The following is a 21744-nucleotide window of genomic DNA, read 5'->3' as shown; positions in this document are numbered from 1 at the left end:
AACTGCAGACAGTGATAAGGCAAGGCACTGGACACAGCTCAGAAGCCAGTGCAACATTTAACACTGTATAAGCTAGTCTTATTTTTGAAGGTCTCTTTTTCAGCCTACTACTGGATAGCCGTCATGTACCAAGTTTCTTTTCCTTCATTTCTGGCTACCCACCATTTGCTGAATAACTTCTCTTTCTCTTAAATATCTTCACTTTTTATTTCTTCTCTTCTCTTCTGTCTACCATAGTAACTGCTTTGGATTACCTTTCACTCCTCTTTCTACTTTTTTTTTTCTCAATAAAACTAAGCCATTTGTTTAACACCGTGATCGTGGGCCCATCTTCACACATCCAAGTAGTTATCAAAACATGTTGGTAGGAAGGAAGGAAGGAAAGAAAGAAGGACAGAAAGAAGGAAGGAAAGGAAGGAGGGAGAGGGGGAAGGAAGGAAAGGGAAAGTAAGAGGGAAAAAAAGAAAGAAAAAATAATAAAGCTAAGTGTTAATTCCTGTTCCCTCTGTACCTACTATCTTTTATAGAAAAAAATCCAAAATTTCTTCAAGAAAGGTGAAACTATCTCCAGTTTTCAAATATGAAAATAAGGCTTTAAGATATTAAATGAAGTGGCCCAACTCAGACAACTAGAAAGTGGCAGGGCTTGAGTTCAAACCCATCCTGTAAAATATCAAACTAGAGCTGTGTGTGTGTGTGTATTTATGTCCTTGCACCTACTTATGTGTTTTTGTGCTTACACAATATTTTAGACCAAACCATGTATCAAGTAAACCCTATTGGATCACAGTTCTTAAAAATATTACATGGATCAGATATTAACTAGACCGGTGATGATCATGTCCCAATATATACAACATTGAATCATTATATTGTACCATTAAAACTAATACAATGTTACATAGCAATTATACCTCAGTTTAAAAAATGGAAAACAAAGAAGAACATATTGATTGTCAAATGTTAGATGAACAATTAAAACTTTTTTAAGTGTCATAATGATTTATTTCCATTTTCTAAATTGATTAAATTTTGTTACAAATTACATTTCATGTATCCCTCCTCATGCCTACATTTCTCACAGATGCTTTTTGAATATTATCCTTGCACTTGTGGCCTTGAAATGTAGGCAGTTCAGCTTTGGTTCAGGTCATCTTCTGTTGGTAGACTGTTTGTGGCCAAAGAACTCTACTAGGTTTAGGGAGTATAGTGCAAAGGGAAAACACACTCTTACAGACCTGCCCAAATACTTGCCCTTCCTTGGTCTATCACACATCTTTTATCTTGTAGATGTATTGAATACACCAGAAAGTACTTTATTAAAGTATCTTTATTCATATGTTGTTTACTTATTTCTTTTTATTTCCAGCTTCCAACCCATTATTAACAGAAATGTACACTTGAACAGGAGAAAATAGGAAGGAGAGTATAAAAATGTGATTTAATGTTTAGTTAAGGTATTAGAAAGATAAAAGTGACTTTTTTTCTTATAAAAATAACTATGAAACATTAAATCAATAATGGAAGAAATAGTCAAATTTCATGAATGGTTGATTTATTGATAAAAACAAAACACCCCTATGGCTAATATGAAAAAAATTCAACTATGTTAGTAACCAGAAGTCCAGATTAAAGAAGAGATGCTATTTTTTCGTGAATCACTTGCAATTTTTAAATCTATCTTCCCTCTCTTTCTCTCCTTTCCTCTCCTTCCCGCCCCCTCCCCACTCCCAACCCCATCTATCTCTGATCTTTCTATCTGTAGTAGGTTCACTCTTGGCACTAATATATATATATATATATATATATATATATATATATATATATTACAATGCCCTAACTTCCTAAATATGAATTTATTTGGGAAAAGACTTTACAGATTTAATTAAGCTCAGAAGTTCATCCTGAATTTAGTGTGGACCCTATGTTGGATTTACAATTATGGTTGGTCTTATGAAAGAAAGCTAGAGGAAGATTTGAGACTCAGAAAACAATTCTTCAAAATATCATGTGAAGATGGAAGGAGAGGTTAAGGTCATGCAGCCACCAACAAAGGAATGCCTGAAGCCATGAGAGAGAGGGTGGTAAAGGAAAGAAATTTTTTTATCTAGAGCCTTCTTCCCTACTCCTTAATTTTAGATGTCTGGCCTCCACACACTTGAGTGAATAAAATTTTTCATCCACTCAGTTTGTGGTAATTTATTACAACAGTTTTTGGAAATTAATACTTCATCTTCCTATTTTAAGAATAACAATTCTAGATGTCTGATAAAAGTACCAAAACCTGTGGTAGACATTTTTGTTCAAAGTTTGTAAGTTTACACACTGGCAAAAATTTTATGGAAAGTCTTTTGCAGCTCACATTCTGAGTCTTAAACATTTAAGTAATACTGTTTCACAAAATAATTTTTCTTTTAGGTGGTTTCTTATAGAAATAATCAGAAACTTAGATCTTGACACTTCTACTTTAGAAATTCTCATACGGTTAGTCTGTGATGGGGCCCAAAAGTTTAAATTTTTATTAAACGCTCAGAGCAATTATTATCTGCCAGGTCTTACAAATACTAGTATTTCATTTGATTTTGAATTTTTTGTCTTACATGTAACATCACGAGAATGTATTCCCTTATCATATTTATAGTAGATGTAAAGAAAATGGACTCTTAAAAAATTGGTTAATTATGCTTATATTTGAATTATGCAGTCATGGGTGATATTTATTGATTATTTTCATCATAGATTCTCTAAATAAGCATGCATATATTCATAATCAGACACAAACTATACAAAGATCACACTGCAATGGGATAAGTACTATAATGAAGATATATGTAATGATGTATGGGAATAGGGAATAACAGTTAATTAGCCTAACCTGAGTTAGGGGTGGTTAAAGGTCTTTTACCCAAGGAGTTGACATTTATACAGAAAATGAAGATAAGGACATTTCAGAATGAGAATAAATAATCAAGACATAAAGAGCTAAACTTGCATGTCTTCATAGTATGGGTTAAGTTTTGTAACATATTAATATTTGTATTACCAACTGGTATTAGAAGCAAATTAGAATAGACAATTCTGTAAAGAAGTTTTGAATCAGGTTTTACATGGTTCTAAATAGCAAAGGTGCATTTCTTTAAGAAAAAGAGTAAAGTGATCAGAAGCGTATCTTAGGAAGTTAATAGTACTAGGAACGTAAAAGCTGGGTTTATGTTATCAAGTGAGTGAAAATAATGAGGATCAGTGGAAGTGAGAACAGTTACAAAAAAAATCCATGGAAGCATCACCTTTATTCAAAAAAAAAAAATCTACCTTACATAGAACCTTGGTGCATATCATCTTTGAAAACATTGGTAACTTTGTATAAAGCTGGTTACAAATCTGGTACTAAGGAATGCCAAGGCATTGACACAAGACAGTACATAAGATTCACTTAAAGTAATTGTTGAGAAGATGTATTAATTCTTGACAGAATTTAATGCTCCTCCTTCTTTCCGATCTACACCACCACAGATTCTAATTCAGAAACTTTGAGTGGGATTCAATAATTTCCATTTCTATCAAGTTCCCAGAAGATGCTGATACTTGTGGAACTCAGAACACATTACAAATGACATTACTGCAGATGATGTTCTTTGTAATATTTAGGATGAATTCAGGTATAATTACCTAAAAGTCTGACATAGACTTAAAAATAAAATTGTTTGATAATCTCACATAACAAAACGACTGCATGTTGGGCCCTCTAGAGCCATTCCTGCAGCACAAATATATTATTAAATAGCAGGGCTGTTTTTATGTGTCAAATCACCCATCTCAGCTCCCTGCTCACCTGTGTTTGGAATTGATATGTCATGTTCCCCAAATTTTTTATCACATCTCTGAAAGTAGGAAAAGGGAAGAGGAAGTAAAAGATTGCCAAAGTAGCAAACTATTTACTTTTTTCTTTTCTTTCTTTCTTTCTTTCTTTTTTTTTTTTTTTCTTTCAGCCACACTCCTGGCATATGAAAGTTCCCAGGCTAGGGGTCGAATCAGAGGTACAGCTGCCAGCCTACACCACAGCCACAGCAATGCGGGATCTGAGACACATCTGTGACATATACACCTCAGCTCATGGCAACACTGGATCTTTAACCCACTGAGAAAGGCCAGGGATTGAACCATTTCCTCATGGATACTAGTCAGGTTTGTTACCACTGATCTGTGATGGGAACTCCCACTACTTCCTTTTTTTAATCTCTATTTTTAATAAGAAAAGAAAAAAAAATACTGAAAATCCAGGAGACTTCTTCCTATCTCTCAGTGTCTATGATCTGTCACATGACATAGATATCTTTGTTGCAGTGGAGGCTGAGAAATTATACATTTAGTGTTTGCAATCTCTAATGTGGCCTGGCTCAGCCAGTAAAATAAGGGAGAAGGGACTGGCTAGTGCTAGGAAACCAGCTATGTCTAGTGCATTTTAGAAGGATAAAACGAAGAGCTCATTTGGTGAGAATTAATCTAAATATCATTCCAGGAGAATATAATACCATATACAAAGACACAGTATTATAAGAGTAGAGTACATAGTATTAAGGAAATATAATACCATATATTTTGACTGGAATATAGAGTATTCTATATTCTGTGGGAGAGATGAAGCTGAAGAGAGGTAAACATACTTTTTCTGCAATTGTTTCCAAGTTTTTAGTTATCATATGCCTATTCATACTTATTACAATATTATTCTTTAAGTTATCATTAAAGAGATTCTATTTCAAATCTTCAGACACCTCTTTATAAGTAGAAGCCTCATTTGCTGAAGGGATCCCACTACATAATACATATGGGGCACAGCTGATTACTGATAAATAAGCATGCAAACAGCCTTTCATTGCACTTTCATGTTCTCTGCAATTGTAGCCATACTTATATCTGTGGTCCTCAAAAGCAATCAGAAGGGAGGAACTAGGGATTATGGGGAGAGTTTAGTTGGGTGGTTCTTTCTGTTCAACAGCAGTGATTCTATAGAGAGAAGCTCATGGATTAAATATCTGCTATAGTGTTTGCCTCTCTTGGTTGCTGGATTTTCATATCCTTAGAACATGAAAAGTATAAGTAAACAGGAGCCAGGATTCAGTCCTACCTCAGGGAAATTAATAGAAATTCACTGCTCTGGTGAGAGTGTTTTATTTTGCCCCCAAGTTATCTATGGTTATCATTTACTGGGATTGACTCATTTAACATTTTAATAGGCCTCTGCACTGTCTTCTAGACTGAAAGAGAAAATCAGTAGGGTAGGATTTCAGAATCACTGTGAAGTCTTGAAAGGAAAAAATAAAAGAAAAAAACTAATGTCAGTGAAAGGCGGTGGTTTTATTATTCTAGAGATGCCTCTGCACAGTCAGGGATATCATGCAGGCCTTATAGCTTTTTTTTCTCTCTTGCTTTAGAGTCTCTCTCTTTGAGTAGTTACAACTTTCAGAATGGCAGGATCTGAAACCACTTAGCATGTGAGGCTTGCAAAATCAATATAACTCCTATCAGTCAGAGACACCAAGCAGAAGATTCATTTCATGCATCAAACAGAATGCAAAGCCATGGATTCCTCTACTCCTAGTGAAACTTTTGTATAGATTATGGGAAGTTAATAAAAACCTAACACATTGATCGTGTATTGGCAGCACCATTTATCTCTGTGATTAATAGTCTTACATTCCATGCCAGTGCTATAGAAAACCCTTCTGAAAATTTCTGCTACTTTTTGAAAGTAGCCGTCTTTTCTGTGGTATAGATTTTTTTTTTTTTGTCTTTTCTAGGGCCGCACCCGTGGCATATGGAGGTTCCCAGGCTAGGGGTCCAATCGGAGCTGTAGCTGCGAAGCCTACTATGCCAGAGCCATAGCAATGCAGGATCTGAGCCGTGTCTGCAACCTACACCACAGCTCAGGGCAATTCCGGATCCTTAACCAACTGAACAAGGCCAGGGATCAAACCAGCAACCTCATGGTTCTTAGTTGAATTCATTAACCACTGAACCACGACGGGAACTCCTGGATTTTCTAAATGACAAAGGATTTCTACTATTTGAATTGTCTATTAAGAATACAACCCAACTTCTCACTATCACTGAACTTAATAAATATCTTTCCCATAAATTTATCACACATTATTGCAATTGTGTATTTTAGACTGTAAGAACCCATTAAGGCAATAACTATGTTTTAGACATTTCTAATTTTCAGACATAACTAGAAACTGATCTAAAAAACAAAACAAAAACACAGCATATTTAATTAACTTGAATGAAGAAGTAATGCTAATATTTATTGAGGGAGCAGAGTCAAATAAAGTAATTCCATATTTATCAAGAACAAGCTAGAATTCCAACTATACTTAAACATCTGGTGCTATATTCTTTTCTTCCTAGCTAGTTAGATAGTTGTTAACTTCTCTCACCACCATTAAGCCATTCACTAATTTCCAGCGGGAACAGCAGTAAGGGAAACCTTTCTTCTGCGTGAACATTTAAACATGATCTAGGACAAAATGGGACCAGTCTTTCTTTCCCTTGGATACACTGTTCCTGCACATCACAAACATCTAAACTCTGCAGAGATGAGCTTTTTTTTTTTTTTTTTTCCTGAACCTACCATTGGTAACATATTTTGTTAAGTTTTTGTCCTTCTTAATCTTAAATTACCACTGACTCCAAGATTCATCTTATATCTGAAGATAATTTTGAAAAACAAAGTAACTAAAAGTCCCAAATGACCGTCTACTCTTAGAGCAAGCATTCTTTATAAGAAGACCAAGGATTATACACCAAAGTCTGCAGTGGTGTCAGAGTGTTCATTCCCACAGGGTGTTCCTGTGTCTTGTGAAATGTGATGTAAAAATTTTGCCAGTTTATGTGTGAGGACATTTTTCTAGGGAGAGTATTTTCATAAGATACGTATCATAATATATCAAAGAGGCTAACAAACCCATAAAAGTTTAAGAAACACTGCTTGTGAGCTACTGCACTGGAGATAAGCATTCAAATTCTGAATATTCCATACAGATAGTATACTATTCTCAGTCCAGTAGGAATAATATTTTTTTTCTTCCCTCTCAGCATTGAAAAAGATTGCTGCAGCAATGCACTTAATGTCTTGTATTTAGGACTGTGTTGTCATTAGGAAGAGGCGATTCTTTGAAAAAAATCGCATCCATCATGGCATAATGCTTACATCATGAGAGACATAAAGACTCCCATCTCACGCTTCCTTCATGACTTATACTAAATAAATGACAAGCATTATTAACACTACTGAATTCTTCTCTCTCCCTATCTCTCCTATTTTAGAGAAGTTAAGTGACAACTTGCAGGAAACATAATTAAATATCTTCCCAAGCCAGAGAATATCTCCACAAAGATACACAAGAAAGAAAACACTTTGATCAATGACTGAGCATTAAACCAGAATGTGATGTGTATCCCAAGCTGTCTTCTAAAAGTTTGCAAAGGGAGAAAGAACTCTCAGACTTTTATATAGCCACGCAGACATGACTTAATACAATTTCTCTGTACAAACAGTAATTCTCAAGTACGAGGATTCAGTGCTACTGGTCTCACATAGCTCATCCTGAATTCATTTGGTAGTTGAGATATTCATCTGTATTAGCCAATTGGCTTCCTCCAAAGGAAAAATAAACATCTTACATCTTTTTGACAGGAGGTAGTTTTGTAACTTGAAGGGAGGTGCCTGCTACAGATTTCCCCTTATTCTTTCACGTAAATTGAGAGATAGGGATGCTATCTTTAATGATGACTATATTTCAAAGAAATGGTTCCCTGGTCAGTTGTGAAGGATATTTTTGAGCCTTAAAGCTGACTATTGGCTTTTTTAAAATCTCTTATGAAGATTTACATATATTTCAAAAGACAGAGAAGTAACTTGTTTTCTAAAGTAAATGCTCTGAGAAAGAAGGCCTTTTCCTTTATTATTATTATTATTTTTTTTTATGGCTACACCCATGGCCCCTGATTTTCAACAGGGAAAATTAAACCTCTTATTTTATTTCATTTTATTTATTTATTTTTATTTTTTAATTTTAATTTTATTTTATTTTTTTGCTTTTTAGGGCTGCTGCCATGACATATGGAGGTTCCCAGGCTAGGGGTCTAATTGGAGTTACAGCTGCCGGCCTATACCACATCCACAGCAATGCGGGATCTGAGCTGTTTCTGAAACCTACACCACAGCTCATGGCAATGCCGGATCCTTAACCCATTTTCCCTTACACTACAACATTAATGATATTTTCAGATGTTTATCAATTTGTGACATTTAATTTAATTTAATCTATTTATGTCACAGATGTGGAAACTGACTAGCTGATTAGTGATAAAAATCTGAAACTCAAATTTTGATTTTCAAATATAATATCTAATGAGTATGCTAAAACATGCATCATGTCAGTGTCACTTTTCTACTTTTTATACATTTTTTGTTGTGTGCTCTCCATGTGTTTAAGTATTGCTCTAGTAAGGAAAGTATTGCTGTAGTAAGGATATTCTGTCGTAAGAATAGATATCAAAGATACACGCAGTATTTACCTAACTGTGAGGGGCAGCTGTGTGGATGCCGGTATATCAAAGTCATATTTCGTCTTTAGTGGGCTCATTTGTAAAACTTCAGTGATTTTTCTAAAAATTCCATTTTAAAACTTTTGAGTTTGTTGTATATACATGCATATACACCTGATTTTATATAAAGGTATCACAATCTCTTTTTTCCTTTTCCTGTTTGTTTGCTTGTTATCTCCTAAATTCCTTCTATCTGCAGTCCTCCTCTGCCTCTGTTAATGTGTTCCATTTCAAATTTCTGACTTTACCAATATAATTCTATGTAGGCACACACAGACACAGACATGTTTGTGCATTCACAGGGCATTATTCATTATCGCTAGTGTTATATGTAAGTATATAAATGCATCACACTCTTTATTCTTTTACTACTCAAAAGTATTTCACAGAAATCATTCCACATCAACTGGAGCTCTAACTGATATATAATTTAATCTTAAAATAATATGTTGTTAAAGAAAACCTGGAGTTCCCAGTGTGGCTTAGTGAAAACAAATCTGACTAGTATCCATGAGGATGCAGGTTCAATCCCTGGCCTTGCTCAGTGGGTTAAGGATCCATCATTGCAGTGAGCTGTAGTATAGGTCACAGATACAGCTCGGATATGGCATTGCTGTTGCTGGGGTATAGGCCAGTGGCTACAGCTCTGATTTGACCTCTAGCCTGGGAACCTTCATATGCTGCAGGTGCAGCCCTAAAAAGACAAAAGAAAATAAAATTAAAAAGAGAATAGAACCTAGGCCTACAGTAGTTGAAGTAATAAAGATGTATTTTATTCAAGGACTATTGCAATTGGGGAAAAAGATTTCAGTAGAGAACAGTGCTGGAGGACACAATCTTTAGGGCATTAGCCTGCTGTATCCTCCTTCAACTGGCAAAGCAATTAAAAAAGACTCATTTTTACTTCACCAAAGCACCCCGCCCTGCCAAAAAAAAAAAAAAAAACAATAAAAGTGGTGCTTAATCCTGATTACAGCCTAGATAAGTAGGGATTTATATAGCTGAGGAGAAGTATGGGAGTAAGTAGATGGAAAATTACTAAGAGGGAACATCAAAGGTAAGTGAAGATCCTGGCCTACCCAGCTTGATGGGATTCTTGGTAAAAGCAGGCCAAAGTGGTCAGATATCATCTGAGCAATGGTGGAGGATAAGAGCTTGTTGATATGATATCAAAAGTGATGAGGTACTGAGCAGGGTGGGTTCTGGCTAAGCTAATTTATCAAGAGTCTTGCTGTGGCTGGGTGAGGCAGGCCTGATATGGATGGATGCTGAATTGAAGCTCAGCTCAGGAGAGAGCTTAGAGGAATCTGACTGAAGTTTGGTCAGGAGAGCATCTTCACCAGAGTTTGTAACATAGTTTATTCAAGTCTCATTATTTTACCTCTGGATGTTTTCTTTGATTAATGCTGCTTTAAATTTAGGTTCTTAAGGGGTGGATAGATAGATTCCCAGGTGTAGGGTTGGTGGGCAAAAAGTTGAATGTTTTTAGTTTCAAGTAATCTTGCCTACAGTCTTGCAATCCTGCAATCTTTAACCATGTTTGTGTGAGAGATCCTTCTTTCCTAAAAAATTATTTTCTAGACTTCTGTATGTAGGGGCACAGAATGAATTCTGCCATACATCCACAGAGTGGGATTTGGGTTATTCTCTTAGTTTGCATTGGCAGACCTTGAAAGGAAAGGACTATGCAAATATCCTGGTGGTCACATTAAATGTCGGGTCTGATATAAAGGAAAGGAAAAAAACGGCTTCAGATAACACAGATGCCTCTTAGCAAAATAATTCATAGCCTTTGAGCCAAGATTCAGAGGAGTTTTATAGCTTTTTTGAATTTTCTGAGGGAAAGCATTGCAAATGTTTCCTAGGATATAATTCCCTGTGGTCTCCAATTTAGTTCTTGGCCAAGCCAAGTAAAAGTTACTCTTCTTCAGACTCCCTGCCTTTGAATAAATAATAACCTATGCTTTAGAATAGCTTTGACAACTAGAGAGGAAGATAATTTAAATATTTCTTCTTTTTGACATATTTTTGATTTGGAAATGTGACTATATATATTCCTAAATATATTTTCTTTGGTGATTCACAGAACAGTAAATTTCCTATAGAAAGTATTCAAAACTCCTGAGCACAGCATTCAAAAGTTTTGATCATTTGAATCTTACCAATTTCTTCAGGTTTTGCCCAATAGCCCAGTAAGTACCCTGTATGCAATTTAGACTACATTACTTTCAGATTTACAATTTATATGCACTCAGCACTTTCCCATTTGCATTGTCATCACATATATTTTTCCCTTTGCTTAGAATATCTTTTCCCTTTGCTGCATTTAATAATCCTATGCATTCAAGCCCCAACACAAATATATTTTCTTCCATGAAGTTTTCTATGATTGCTTAACCTGAAGTTGATTTCTCTTAATGCATTGGTCCTATCACATTTTCCACATTTCTATGTGTGTTCTATTTTACCCATATATTGTCAGCCACTGGACTAGGGATAATGTATTGCTAATATTTATAATTTTTTCAAGATTCCTCATGTAATTCTTTTTTTTTTTCTTTTGATGGACACACCTGAACTGTGACTTGCTTTGTACTATCATACGTGATGTCTTGTGATTCCAGAATTAAACCTGAAAAAATACTCTCTTACCTCTGCTAATTCCCCCTAATTCCCTTAGAACCCTGATGACCTAAAGTAGGAGTAAGGCCAGCTAGCTTACTGGATGAAGAGAAACATATGGGACTGTAGCCTTCACTCATAAACTGGCATTATGTCAATCACAGTGCAGAGCCATTTAGTTGACCAGGAAATCACCAAGGAGGCAAGACTAAGCCCAGCCAAGAGAACTGCCCAGTTGCACACAGACCAAAGTTCTGATAACCAGAATGCTGAAATGGACAAATTCCTGAAAAAAAAAGTGTCTTATTAATGTTGACAGAAGGGCAATTAAGATATAGGAATAGTTAAAAATATGTTGAAGCAATGAATCTGCAAACACCTTCCCACAAATGGTACTGCAGACAACATGATCTTGCATGTTATCAGTTGTACACAAATTATTTCATATAATAGTAAAAGAGGGAATACTTCTCAGTTTGTCTCATGAACTAAATGTAACCTAGATCCTAAGCTTGATAAGGACTTGATGAGAAAGGAAATTTACAGATATATTTCTCCCGTTAGAGTAACTGTAAATATCCTAAACAAAAATTAATAATCTAACAGAATTATGTGTAATAATTCATTTCAATAATGAGAAACTTATTTCATGCAATCACTAATTATACACCTAAGATGAATCAATGTAACTCAGCACATTAATGATATAAAAGAAAGTGTATATGAATCATCTCAATGAATGCATTCATGAGACAAGGTTTTTGTTTTGATACTGCTGTATTACAAATTATTCCAAAATCCTGTGCCTTACAATAGCATTAATTTTTCAAACTCAGGTTGAAGAGTCATTGGGGTGTTTAAGCTTCAGAATATGAATGAAATTCAGGTTCATTCTGTGGGTTGAATTGTGTCCCCCCAAAATGTATGAATTGAAGGCCTAACCCCCAGTCATGTGTAATATCATTTGGTAAAGAGTGTTTACAGAAGTTAAAAAAAATGAGGTCATTAGAGTGAGCTCTAAATCAGTATTACAGGTGTCCTTATAAAAAGCAAAAATTTGGTCATGAAGTCACACATAGAAGACAGTGTGAAGAAATGCAGGGAGAAGACAATCATATGCAAGCCAAGGAAAGATCCCTAAATAGATTCTTCTCCCACAGCACTTGTAAGAAATTAACTCTACCAACAACTTGATTTTGAATTTCTAGACTATAGAGTTGAGAGACAAAATATCTGTTGTTTGAGTCACCCATCCTATGGTACTTTGCTAGAGCAGCCCCAGCAAATTAATGCAATAACTAATCAAAAATATAAATAGGTAAAAGGCATAAGCAAATAACTTATAGAGGAAGAAATACACATGCCGATTAAAGTAATAAAAATATAACCATGCATGTATTAACCCCAAGTTCCTTAGAAAATTGACAGAACACAGTAAACCAACTATAATGAAAAAAACGTTATATTAAAAAAAAACTAATATGTATATATGTGTGTGTGTGTGTATATATATATATATATATATATATATATAAAACCAATATTTCTAAAGAAGTAATTGGAAATTATAGCAGAAAGAAGATCGCTTTGTCCACTCATGCCATCAACAAATATTCTATAAAGGAAGGAGAACAATCTTTAGTTCAGGTGGAAAGTGTTGAGGAGAATATCAGAATATACTGATAATAGATGTACAGACTAGCCAAGTTTACAGGACAGCAATTCACTAGCACCTATCAAAATTAACATGTTAACTTTGCAGTGAAATATTTCCACTTCTAGGAACATATGTCATAGAAACTTTTAGGATAATGTATATTTTTACCCACTTATATGGACTTCATTACTTTTTAAAAGAGAAATAAAAATTAAAACTACCTTACATGTCCAGTGGTAAAATATGTTATAGTACAGGCATAATGGATTTTAATACATGTAAACATGGAACTCCAAGACAAGCCAGTTGCAAAACATAACTGCATGAGGATTGTATTTTTTGTTTTATATTATGGGGGAAAAATAACATATATTGAAAGAAAATTATGCACTTATCCTTATCCATAAATGTAAGATCTGATAAGATGCTAACCAATGCTTCCGTTAAGGTGAGTTACTTCTACAGAGTAATGTAATTTCCACTTTCATAAGGGCTTTGAATGATGGAATCTAGAGTGGTTCTGTAAACACTTCTGCCTGTATTTTTCTGATAAAATATATCCCCATGGCTCTTAGTGAATTGGCCAGAAAATAAAGGAGCTTAAATTGGTTTCTCTTTCTTCATGAAGTTATTTGAAAGCCAAAAACGAATATAAGCAGGAGTTTCCATTGAGGTGCATCAGAAACAAATCCGACTAGTATCCATGAGGATGCAGGTTCCATCCCTAGCCTTACTCAATATGTCGGTGATCCTGCATTGCCATGAGCTGTGGTGCAGGTTGCAGATACAGCTCCAATCCCACGTTGCTGTGGCTGTGAGTGTGGGCTGGCAGCTGTAGCTCCGTTTCAATCTCTAGCCAGGGAACTTCCATATGCCGTGGGTGTAGCCCTAAAAAGCAAACAACAAAATAAGATAAAAATTAATGTAAGTAATAACAAAGGAAATTCTATTCGTGATTTTATTTAAAGACAAATAATAAATGATAAATAAATCCAGTACTGAAAACTTATATAGGTGACAGTGATGAAAATAGTACACGGTAAGTTCTGTGATGGGCACAGTGAATATTTAACAAGATCCTAGCCAATCAGTATGTTCTTACAGTGTAATGGCAAAGGCATTAGACACTGGGAAATGATTAATGTGGCACTTCCTTAATATGTTTTTGGATGTCACTATTCCTATTGATTCAAGTTCTTCAGCTGTAAAATGAGATTAATACTAGTACTTTTTAATACTAATGCGTATCTAATAGAGTTGTTCTGAAGATTGGATATGTATAAGACCATCTTGCATATAACACATTATCAATGCATGTAATCTAACACTGTGGACACTTAAGATAATTTTGGAGATATATTTCTAGTCACAAATGTTCAGGAGAAACAAATCAGGCCATGAAGTAAAGTTCTATAATTAGAAGTAATGATGATGTGTCTTTCTGTTCATTACTTGACTTTACTAGTGAGAGTGGAAAGAAACCTAGGGCATTAATACATGTCTGATTATTGGCTAGTTACTATTCATCAGTGAAAACCCCAAGGCCAGGAAGAAATGTTGAGGTTCTTGCGGTGGAGCATTCTAATTTTCTTCAAATGAGAAGAATGTAAAGAGTGCTAGAAACTTGCAATTAAAAAATCAGAAAAATTTAAGAATTATAATAGAAACCTGTTGTAGATAGCATACATTTATTAATCACAACTAAAACCACTGGTAGTCCCAGTTCCTTTATTTATTTATTTTTGCTGCCACACCTGCGGCATGTGGAAGTTCCCAGGGTAGGGATCTAAGACCTATGACCTATACCACACCTAGCGGCGACAGCAGATCATTAACCCACTGAGCAGGGACAGGGATTAAACCTGCATCCTCACAGAGACTATATGGCCTCGCTGAGGCTCAATGGGAAACCCCTAGATCCTTTATAATTTTTCAGAAAGATTGTAAATTTATTAAATTTATCGGTCGTAAATAAATTTTTAAATTTAATATGAATCACATAAGTTGCTCCATCTAACACCTAGCAATCAGGGTGAGGTTGTGTAACAGTGCATTACAGACAAAGGAACTAAACATTAGAGAGTTTGGGACATTTTCCTATAGGTTTAAAATTGAACTTGTCAATCTAACTTTCACGAAAAAAACTGTTTATACTGTGAATTCTCTCTCCATGAAGGGCTGTGTTCCGCCATTGCCTAAACCAGATAAATGACAATAATAATAACAAACTCCTTCCCACTCTTTCCCCGTAATACACACACTTGCAATTTCTTTTAATTAATTATATATTATTGATTCAACTTTATATGTTTTGCTGAAATAATTCCAAGCTTCCTTGTTTCTATTGCTTCTCATGTAATTTTGGCCAGTACTGTCCTTTACCTAGATTATCGCAGACTTAACAGCCTACTTTTCTCCATGTTTTTCCACCCTCCAATGCATTCTTCAATATTTAGCCAGGGAAATCTTTCCAAAACATAAAGCTCTCCCTACTTAACACCCTTCAATTACTTCCTCTTGTTTGTAAAGCAGTGCACACACTCCTAACCTTCATTTGAGTTTGCATACTTTTGCCTCGTCTCTTCACATCCTCCTTTCAGCCACAAAGCTCTTAACCCCCTTTTCCTACTCCCGAACTTCTGATGTTTATACACTTAAATTTTAATTCATTAAAGCTTATTTTCCTTAGTATTTATACATGCTTTCCCCTTTCATGTACCTAATTTCTTTTTTTAAAATAAAACTTTCTTTACTTTTTATTTTCAATTAATGATTTTTTTCCATTATAGTTGGTTTACAGTGTTCTGTCAGTTTTCTACTCTACAGCAAAGTGACCTAGTCACACACACACACACAACACACACACACATGCACATAAATATATACATTATTTTTTTCCCATTACACTCCATCTGTTCCATCACAAGTGACTAGATACAGTTCCCTGTGCTCTACAGAAGGATTTCATTGCTTATCTACTCCAAATCTAATCGATTGTGTCTACTAACCCAAACTCCCAGTCCCTTCTACTCCCTCCCCCTTCCCCTTATGTAGCTAATTTCTGTTTATCTTTCAAAACACATATATTTTATATTACTTTTATCAGGAAGTCTTCCCTGGATTAGCACCTGTAATCTCTAATCTCTTCTGTGCTCCAGTTAATCATTTTAATCTTCCCCTATGGCGTATAGTTCTAGCATGCATTGGCAATTATCTGTTCCTTTGTCTAGATTCTTCCCCTCCACAAACACACTCAGCATAACATATACAAACATACATGCATACACAAACATGCATACTACTTACTCAGTCACTCCTTGAATTGGACCTTAGGGTAGTAACTTAATTTTTCTGAACCCAGTCTTTCGTAGTGGCAACATTAGAATTATAATATCTGTCTTATCTCATGAAAACCATGTGAAAAAATAAAAAAAATGTATGCATATATATATATATATATATATATATATATATATACATACACATATGATACCAAGATAAATAAAGCTTTAATTCATGTAATGGTTAACAAGTCTTCAGATTTCACTGTAATCCCTGTATTTATTTATTGATTTTTAGAGGTATTGTGCTTCTTCCAGTACTTCTTTAACAGCAGTAGAGATTCTTAGCTATATTTGGAAAGGGGTGAAAAATGCACTTCCTTTCCTACAAACCAAGTGTGAAGCAAAGCCCCTACATTCTGTTCTGGTTCAACCCCAGGTTTGTTCCCCAATGTCAGAACCTGTCTATATCTATGAGCCACATTGGTTCAATTCATATCTCTTGCTGTAAAACTTCAAGGACCTTAGAAAAAAGTGTGATAATATGGAAAATACCTATTTTCCAAGAGGTATCTGATAAACTGTTATACAGGCAAAAGATATGCAGTGTTGCTCTGGAACCTCTCTGGAGCTGGGACAGACCTCAATGCAAAATGAAACCTTTCTTTTATAAAACTGGTTTTTCAATTTTCTTCTTTTAGATGAACTAATAAAAACAAACACCCTGGTAATTAGGGTTTCAATTCATCAGACTTTGCTTAAAATGCAAGGGTTTATGATCGTGGCCAAAGTGGCTAGAGCCAAGTGGAAGCATTTGGGGGCTCTCATGCCTTTTCTTTCTGTGTTAGACAGGACTATGAAGAACTAGAAAAGCAGCTGAAGCAGGTCTTTAAGGAGCGAAGCACCATCCTCCATCAGCTGACAAAGACATCAAGAGAACTTGATGGAATTAAAGTCAACCTTCAGGTGAGATGAAAACAAATTTTCTCAGCTGCAAAGGATAAAGAGTCAACTTGTTTGTCTTAGTAAAGTAACACATAAAGACGTCTGCATTTTTCACCAGTTCAAAATATACTTCTTTGTTTAAACATAGGAGTTATTATTACTATTATTATTGTTGTTGCGTGAGCTTTGAGAAGAAATACCATTTGAAATGCAGTCTGAGAATCTGTGGTTTGCAAATTCAGGAATGAGAAAATTGTGTGTGCTTGGAAAAGTCATGAATTTCACAGAGCTTCTAAGATCATTTTGACCCCTGTGTTTTTTATATTACAAACGATGAAGAGTAATTATGGCCAAGAGTTAAATGAATATAGAAATGATCTCTAGAAGAAAACTTTAAATTCCTCAAAGGATAGTTCTGAAAATGCTTTAATAAACCTTATTTAGTAAAATAGGTAAAAGCCTTAGAGAGTGTTGTCTGTGAAAACATAATAGGCACAAAATATCAGTCAAAAACCAAAGACGACATCTATATCTGATAAGAAATTTTCTGAAACAACTAAGAATGTATTTTAATATTTGTATTTAACATTATACTTATTGTATACATACTATGCACTAAAAGCTTTCATATATATTATAGGATTTAATTCTCATAATATATCAATGAGAGTAGATACTATAAATGTGATTATTTTTCTTGTTACTCATGAGGAATCATGACTGAATGTTACAAAGTAAACCAGAGGTTAAATCCAGGCAGTGCCCTGATTCCAGGGCCTTTCTGTTAGTTATTATTGAACCGAATGTTTCTACACCATGTATAGTCACCGATGTTCTTAGATTTCTCTGATGATGATGATAGTAACCACTATAGTTTATTAAACATGGTCTCATGTTAGGTACTCTTCCCCCAGTGTTTATTTAATTTTCATCTGCTGATTATGCTGTGATTATCATGAGTCTTATTTTATAGGTGGTAAAACAGAATTAAGAGAAAGGAAACTTTAAGAGCACAAAGAGGAGTTCCTGTCGTGGCACAGTGGTTAACGAATCTGACTAGGAACCATGAGGTTGTGGGTTCAATCCCTGGCCTTGCTCAGTGGGTTAAGGATCCGGCACTGGCTGTGGTGTAGGTTGCAGACATGGCTCGGGTCCCACGTTGCTATGGCTCTGGTGTAGGCCGGTGGCTACAGCTCCGATTAGACCCCTAGCCTGGGAACCTCCACATGCCATAGGAGCAGCCCTAGAAAAGGCAAAAAGATTAAAAAAAAAAAAAAAAAAGCACAAAGAAAGTTAGGAGGCAGATATGTTACTTTTAATCTAAACACTGAAGCACTTATTCCAGAAGTTGTATTACATCCTGAGAACCTGAAAATAGAAAAATCAGTCGAACTCCAGTAAGACACAGTGACAAGTAGCAAGATGGTGACAGTGCAGGAATAGCAGTTCCATGATTGAAGTACACAGAGCATTAGGGACGCACTGACTGGAATGAAAATGGGTGCATGCTGATTTCCATAGGAGACTGATGCCATAACTGCACCTCATAGATACATAGAAATTCACAAGTTTTATTAGACTGTGAAGAATATTTAAGACAACTGTAGAGGTTGTGGAAGGACTGTCACATTAAACATTTTTCAAGCATATGTTGAAATAAAGACCCATGAATGGTCAGTATTCACAATATTTCCAGCACATTCAGTCTCTCTATATTAGTAGCCTAAGTTAAGACATCTAATTTCAGCCTAGGAAATTACTTGAAATAAATGTATAGTTTTGTGGAGTTACCTTTTTGAAAAGGAAACACTTCAGTTACTAAATATAATTGCAGTTTTTAAAATACCTTTTATTTATTTTGTGCTAGCCATTGTGCAAGATGAATTTTTGGTTGTTTCTTTTTTCTTATTAAACCTCCGTAACAGTCTCTTCCAAAATTTAGATAATATTTTATTCATTGTAAAATGAGGAAACTAGATTCCTATGTCAATGGGCCACAGAAATATCCCTAAGTCAGGCATCTAATAGTGATTCAGTGCTTCAAACTCATGGTAAATAACCATATTGCCCATTGTACACATTTTTTCCCCAGTGGGGGTTCATGAAAACATGAGATTTGAAAGTCTTGTTCATCTCTGTAACCATAGCACCTGGATGGCATGGTAATACAGATCAATCAATAAACATTGTGTTGCAGTGGCCATCGTGGCTCAGCGCTTAACAAACCCTGCCAGTATCCATGAGGACCTGGGTTCAATCCCTGGCCTTACTCAGTGGACTAAGAATCCAGCATTGCTGCTGTGAGCTGTAGGGTAGGTTGCAGACATGGCTCAGATCCTGCATTGCTTTGGCAGTGGTGTAAGCTGGCAGCTACAGCTACGATTCAACTCCTAGCCTGGGAATCTCCATGTGCTACAGGTACAGCTCTAAAAAGCCAAAGGAAAAAAAAAAAGGGGGTTGATTAATTAGTCGATATATAAATCTTTAGTATCCTTAAAAACATGAAAATTATTTTCTAAGACTTGCACCACACTTCTCTGGACATTTCTGGGGAAATAATCATCAAGTGCTCTCCTGATCTTCTAATTGGATATCCCTTGCAGACTCCCATATGTTTACCTGCCCTTTTGACCTTTTCATTTCTTTATCTCATGTGTTTTATTTCTTTAAATTTCTTGAGGATAGACTGGTGCCCTTTTAGTCTTGATTTCCTTCAGCATACCCAGAGTATAGCAGACAAATGAATAAGCATACTTTCTCATACTTTTTACCAAATGATTTCACACATATATTATTCCCTTTGAGTTTTCCAATAATTATCTAATGTAGGGTCTGCAAAATTCTTATCCCTGTTTATCAGATAGGAAAGCCAAAGGGCAGATTTTGTGACCCACCCCAGGTCATATGGCCATTATGTACTTTGCACTGTAAACCCATGATTAGTGCTACCACCCACACCTAACCTGCTTTTTTTGTATTTTATGTCAAGCTACTTTTTCCAAATAAACAGAGCACTTTTTACTGGCTGCTTCCTAATATGACTTCATTCAGCCAATTTAGAGAAGATGCTTCTCTTTTGAAGTTCACCCCACCATATTACTATCAGAACACTTACTACATGAAAATTGTTTCTAGTATTAGGTTAAAAAATTGGAGAATGCAGACACCATGCCTTTGTTGTTAAATATTAATTAAACAGAGCTTTTGTCATTTTTGTTATTGTCAGTTACTTGTCACAGATGCTTTTCTTGTAAATAATATGATTGTCTCTGCTTCAACTTTTAACATCAAGAAGGATAGGTTACCCTGTTAAATAGTTCACTGAGTATGGACATGGAGGCTCATTGGGAAAGTTTCATTACAGATTCTCTGATGAGAAAAGCTCAGTGGGCTTTTCTCTTTTAATTCATGGTCCATCAGTGCTGAATTGTCCATAAATAAACATTAATGACTGAGATGGCATTTCGTTCCTTAATATATTTTGTATACAGAACAGTTAGAATTTTAGATGGCTCTAGTTTTTCTATGTATTCTAATGTATTACTCATAAATAATAAAAAGATAAGACCAAAAAGGTACATGCCCTTTGATTGCTTTGATCTTGAATGATTATTGCTTAGCTTATTTAGGGAGATGTTTTATGTTACCTTGTGTTTATAGAAACTATGCCAGATCCAGTTTGACATGACTGCAGATAACATAGTAAAAAGTTCAAATGAAGAGAAGAAAATATATTTTATATTTACTTATAAGACCTAGATATTTGGAGAGTAGTTTCTCCTCCATTGAAGGCTGACGCTCAGTTCATTTCTCTTTCACTCACTGTGTAGCATTTTCACTAGTTGGTGTCATAAATTGTGCATTCTCAGAGCCATGGGGACCATAACAGCCTTGTTTGCACATTATTATTTCAGGGCAAAAATGCAGCCACACCTTGTGCATAGACACAAAGCTAAACTGCACTTCAGTTTATCACCTGAATAAGACTTACTCTTCCCACTTTTTTTTATCAGAATTTGAAAAACGATGAGAAATCTGCAAAAACAGATGTTCAGAAGCTTCTGGAAATAGGTCAGAAACAAAGGTAAGACTTTGTTTTCCTTTTATTTTCTCATTTTTTTCCTCAGACTTTCTTCAGAGACTTCACAAGAATAAGTTCATTGTAAATGCATTCATTTATTTATATTATTACTTACACTTGAATGTATGAAAATCTTGTTCAAATGCAGATTCTTATAAATGTAGGGTGGCACTTGAGAATCTGCATTTCTCAGTTCTCTGATGATGGGTGCTGCTGATACTGATGCTACTTGTCTGCAGATCTTAATTCAATTGTTAAGGATCTGGAATACTTTCTTCTATTATCTTAGTAAGATGGACCCATATAAGTCTGTCCATCAATAAACAGATCCAATAACATTGACCTCAGTGGGACTTGTGTGTGTGTGTCTTTTTAGGGCCGCACCTGCCGCACATGGAAGTTCCCAGGCTAGGGGTCAAAACGGAGCTATCGCCTCCATCCTACCCCACAGCCACAGCAACACCAGATCAGAGACATGTCTATGACCTTCACCACAGCTCATGGCCACACTGGAACCTAAACCCACTGAGCAATGCCAGGGATCG

General features: G+C 35.3%; 1 protein-coding gene across 1 annotated transcript in view; it reads left to right on the top strand.

The window, feature by feature from the left end:
• LUZP2 (leucine zipper protein 2) overlaps positions 1-21744 on the top strand; it is a 522759-nt gene that overhangs the window by 205811 nt on the left and 295204 nt on the right. Inside the window, exons 2-3 of the mRNA XM_047774274.1 lie at positions 17022-17139; positions 21132-21202. Coding sequence (XP_047630230.1) covers positions 17022-17139; positions 21132-21202 — 189 coding nt within the window. The remainder of the gene's footprint in view (positions 1-17021; positions 17140-21131; positions 21203-21744) is intronic.

Source organism: Phacochoerus africanus, chromosome 4 (genome assembly GCF_016906955.1).
Source record: "Phacochoerus africanus isolate WHEZ1 chromosome 4, ROS_Pafr_v1, whole genome shotgun sequence".
Classification (NCBI taxonomy): Eukaryota; Metazoa; Chordata; class Mammalia; order Artiodactyla; family Suidae; genus Phacochoerus; species Phacochoerus africanus.
The sequence above is the reverse complement of the archived record's forward strand: the minus strand, read 5'-3'. Positions and strand labels throughout refer to the sequence as shown.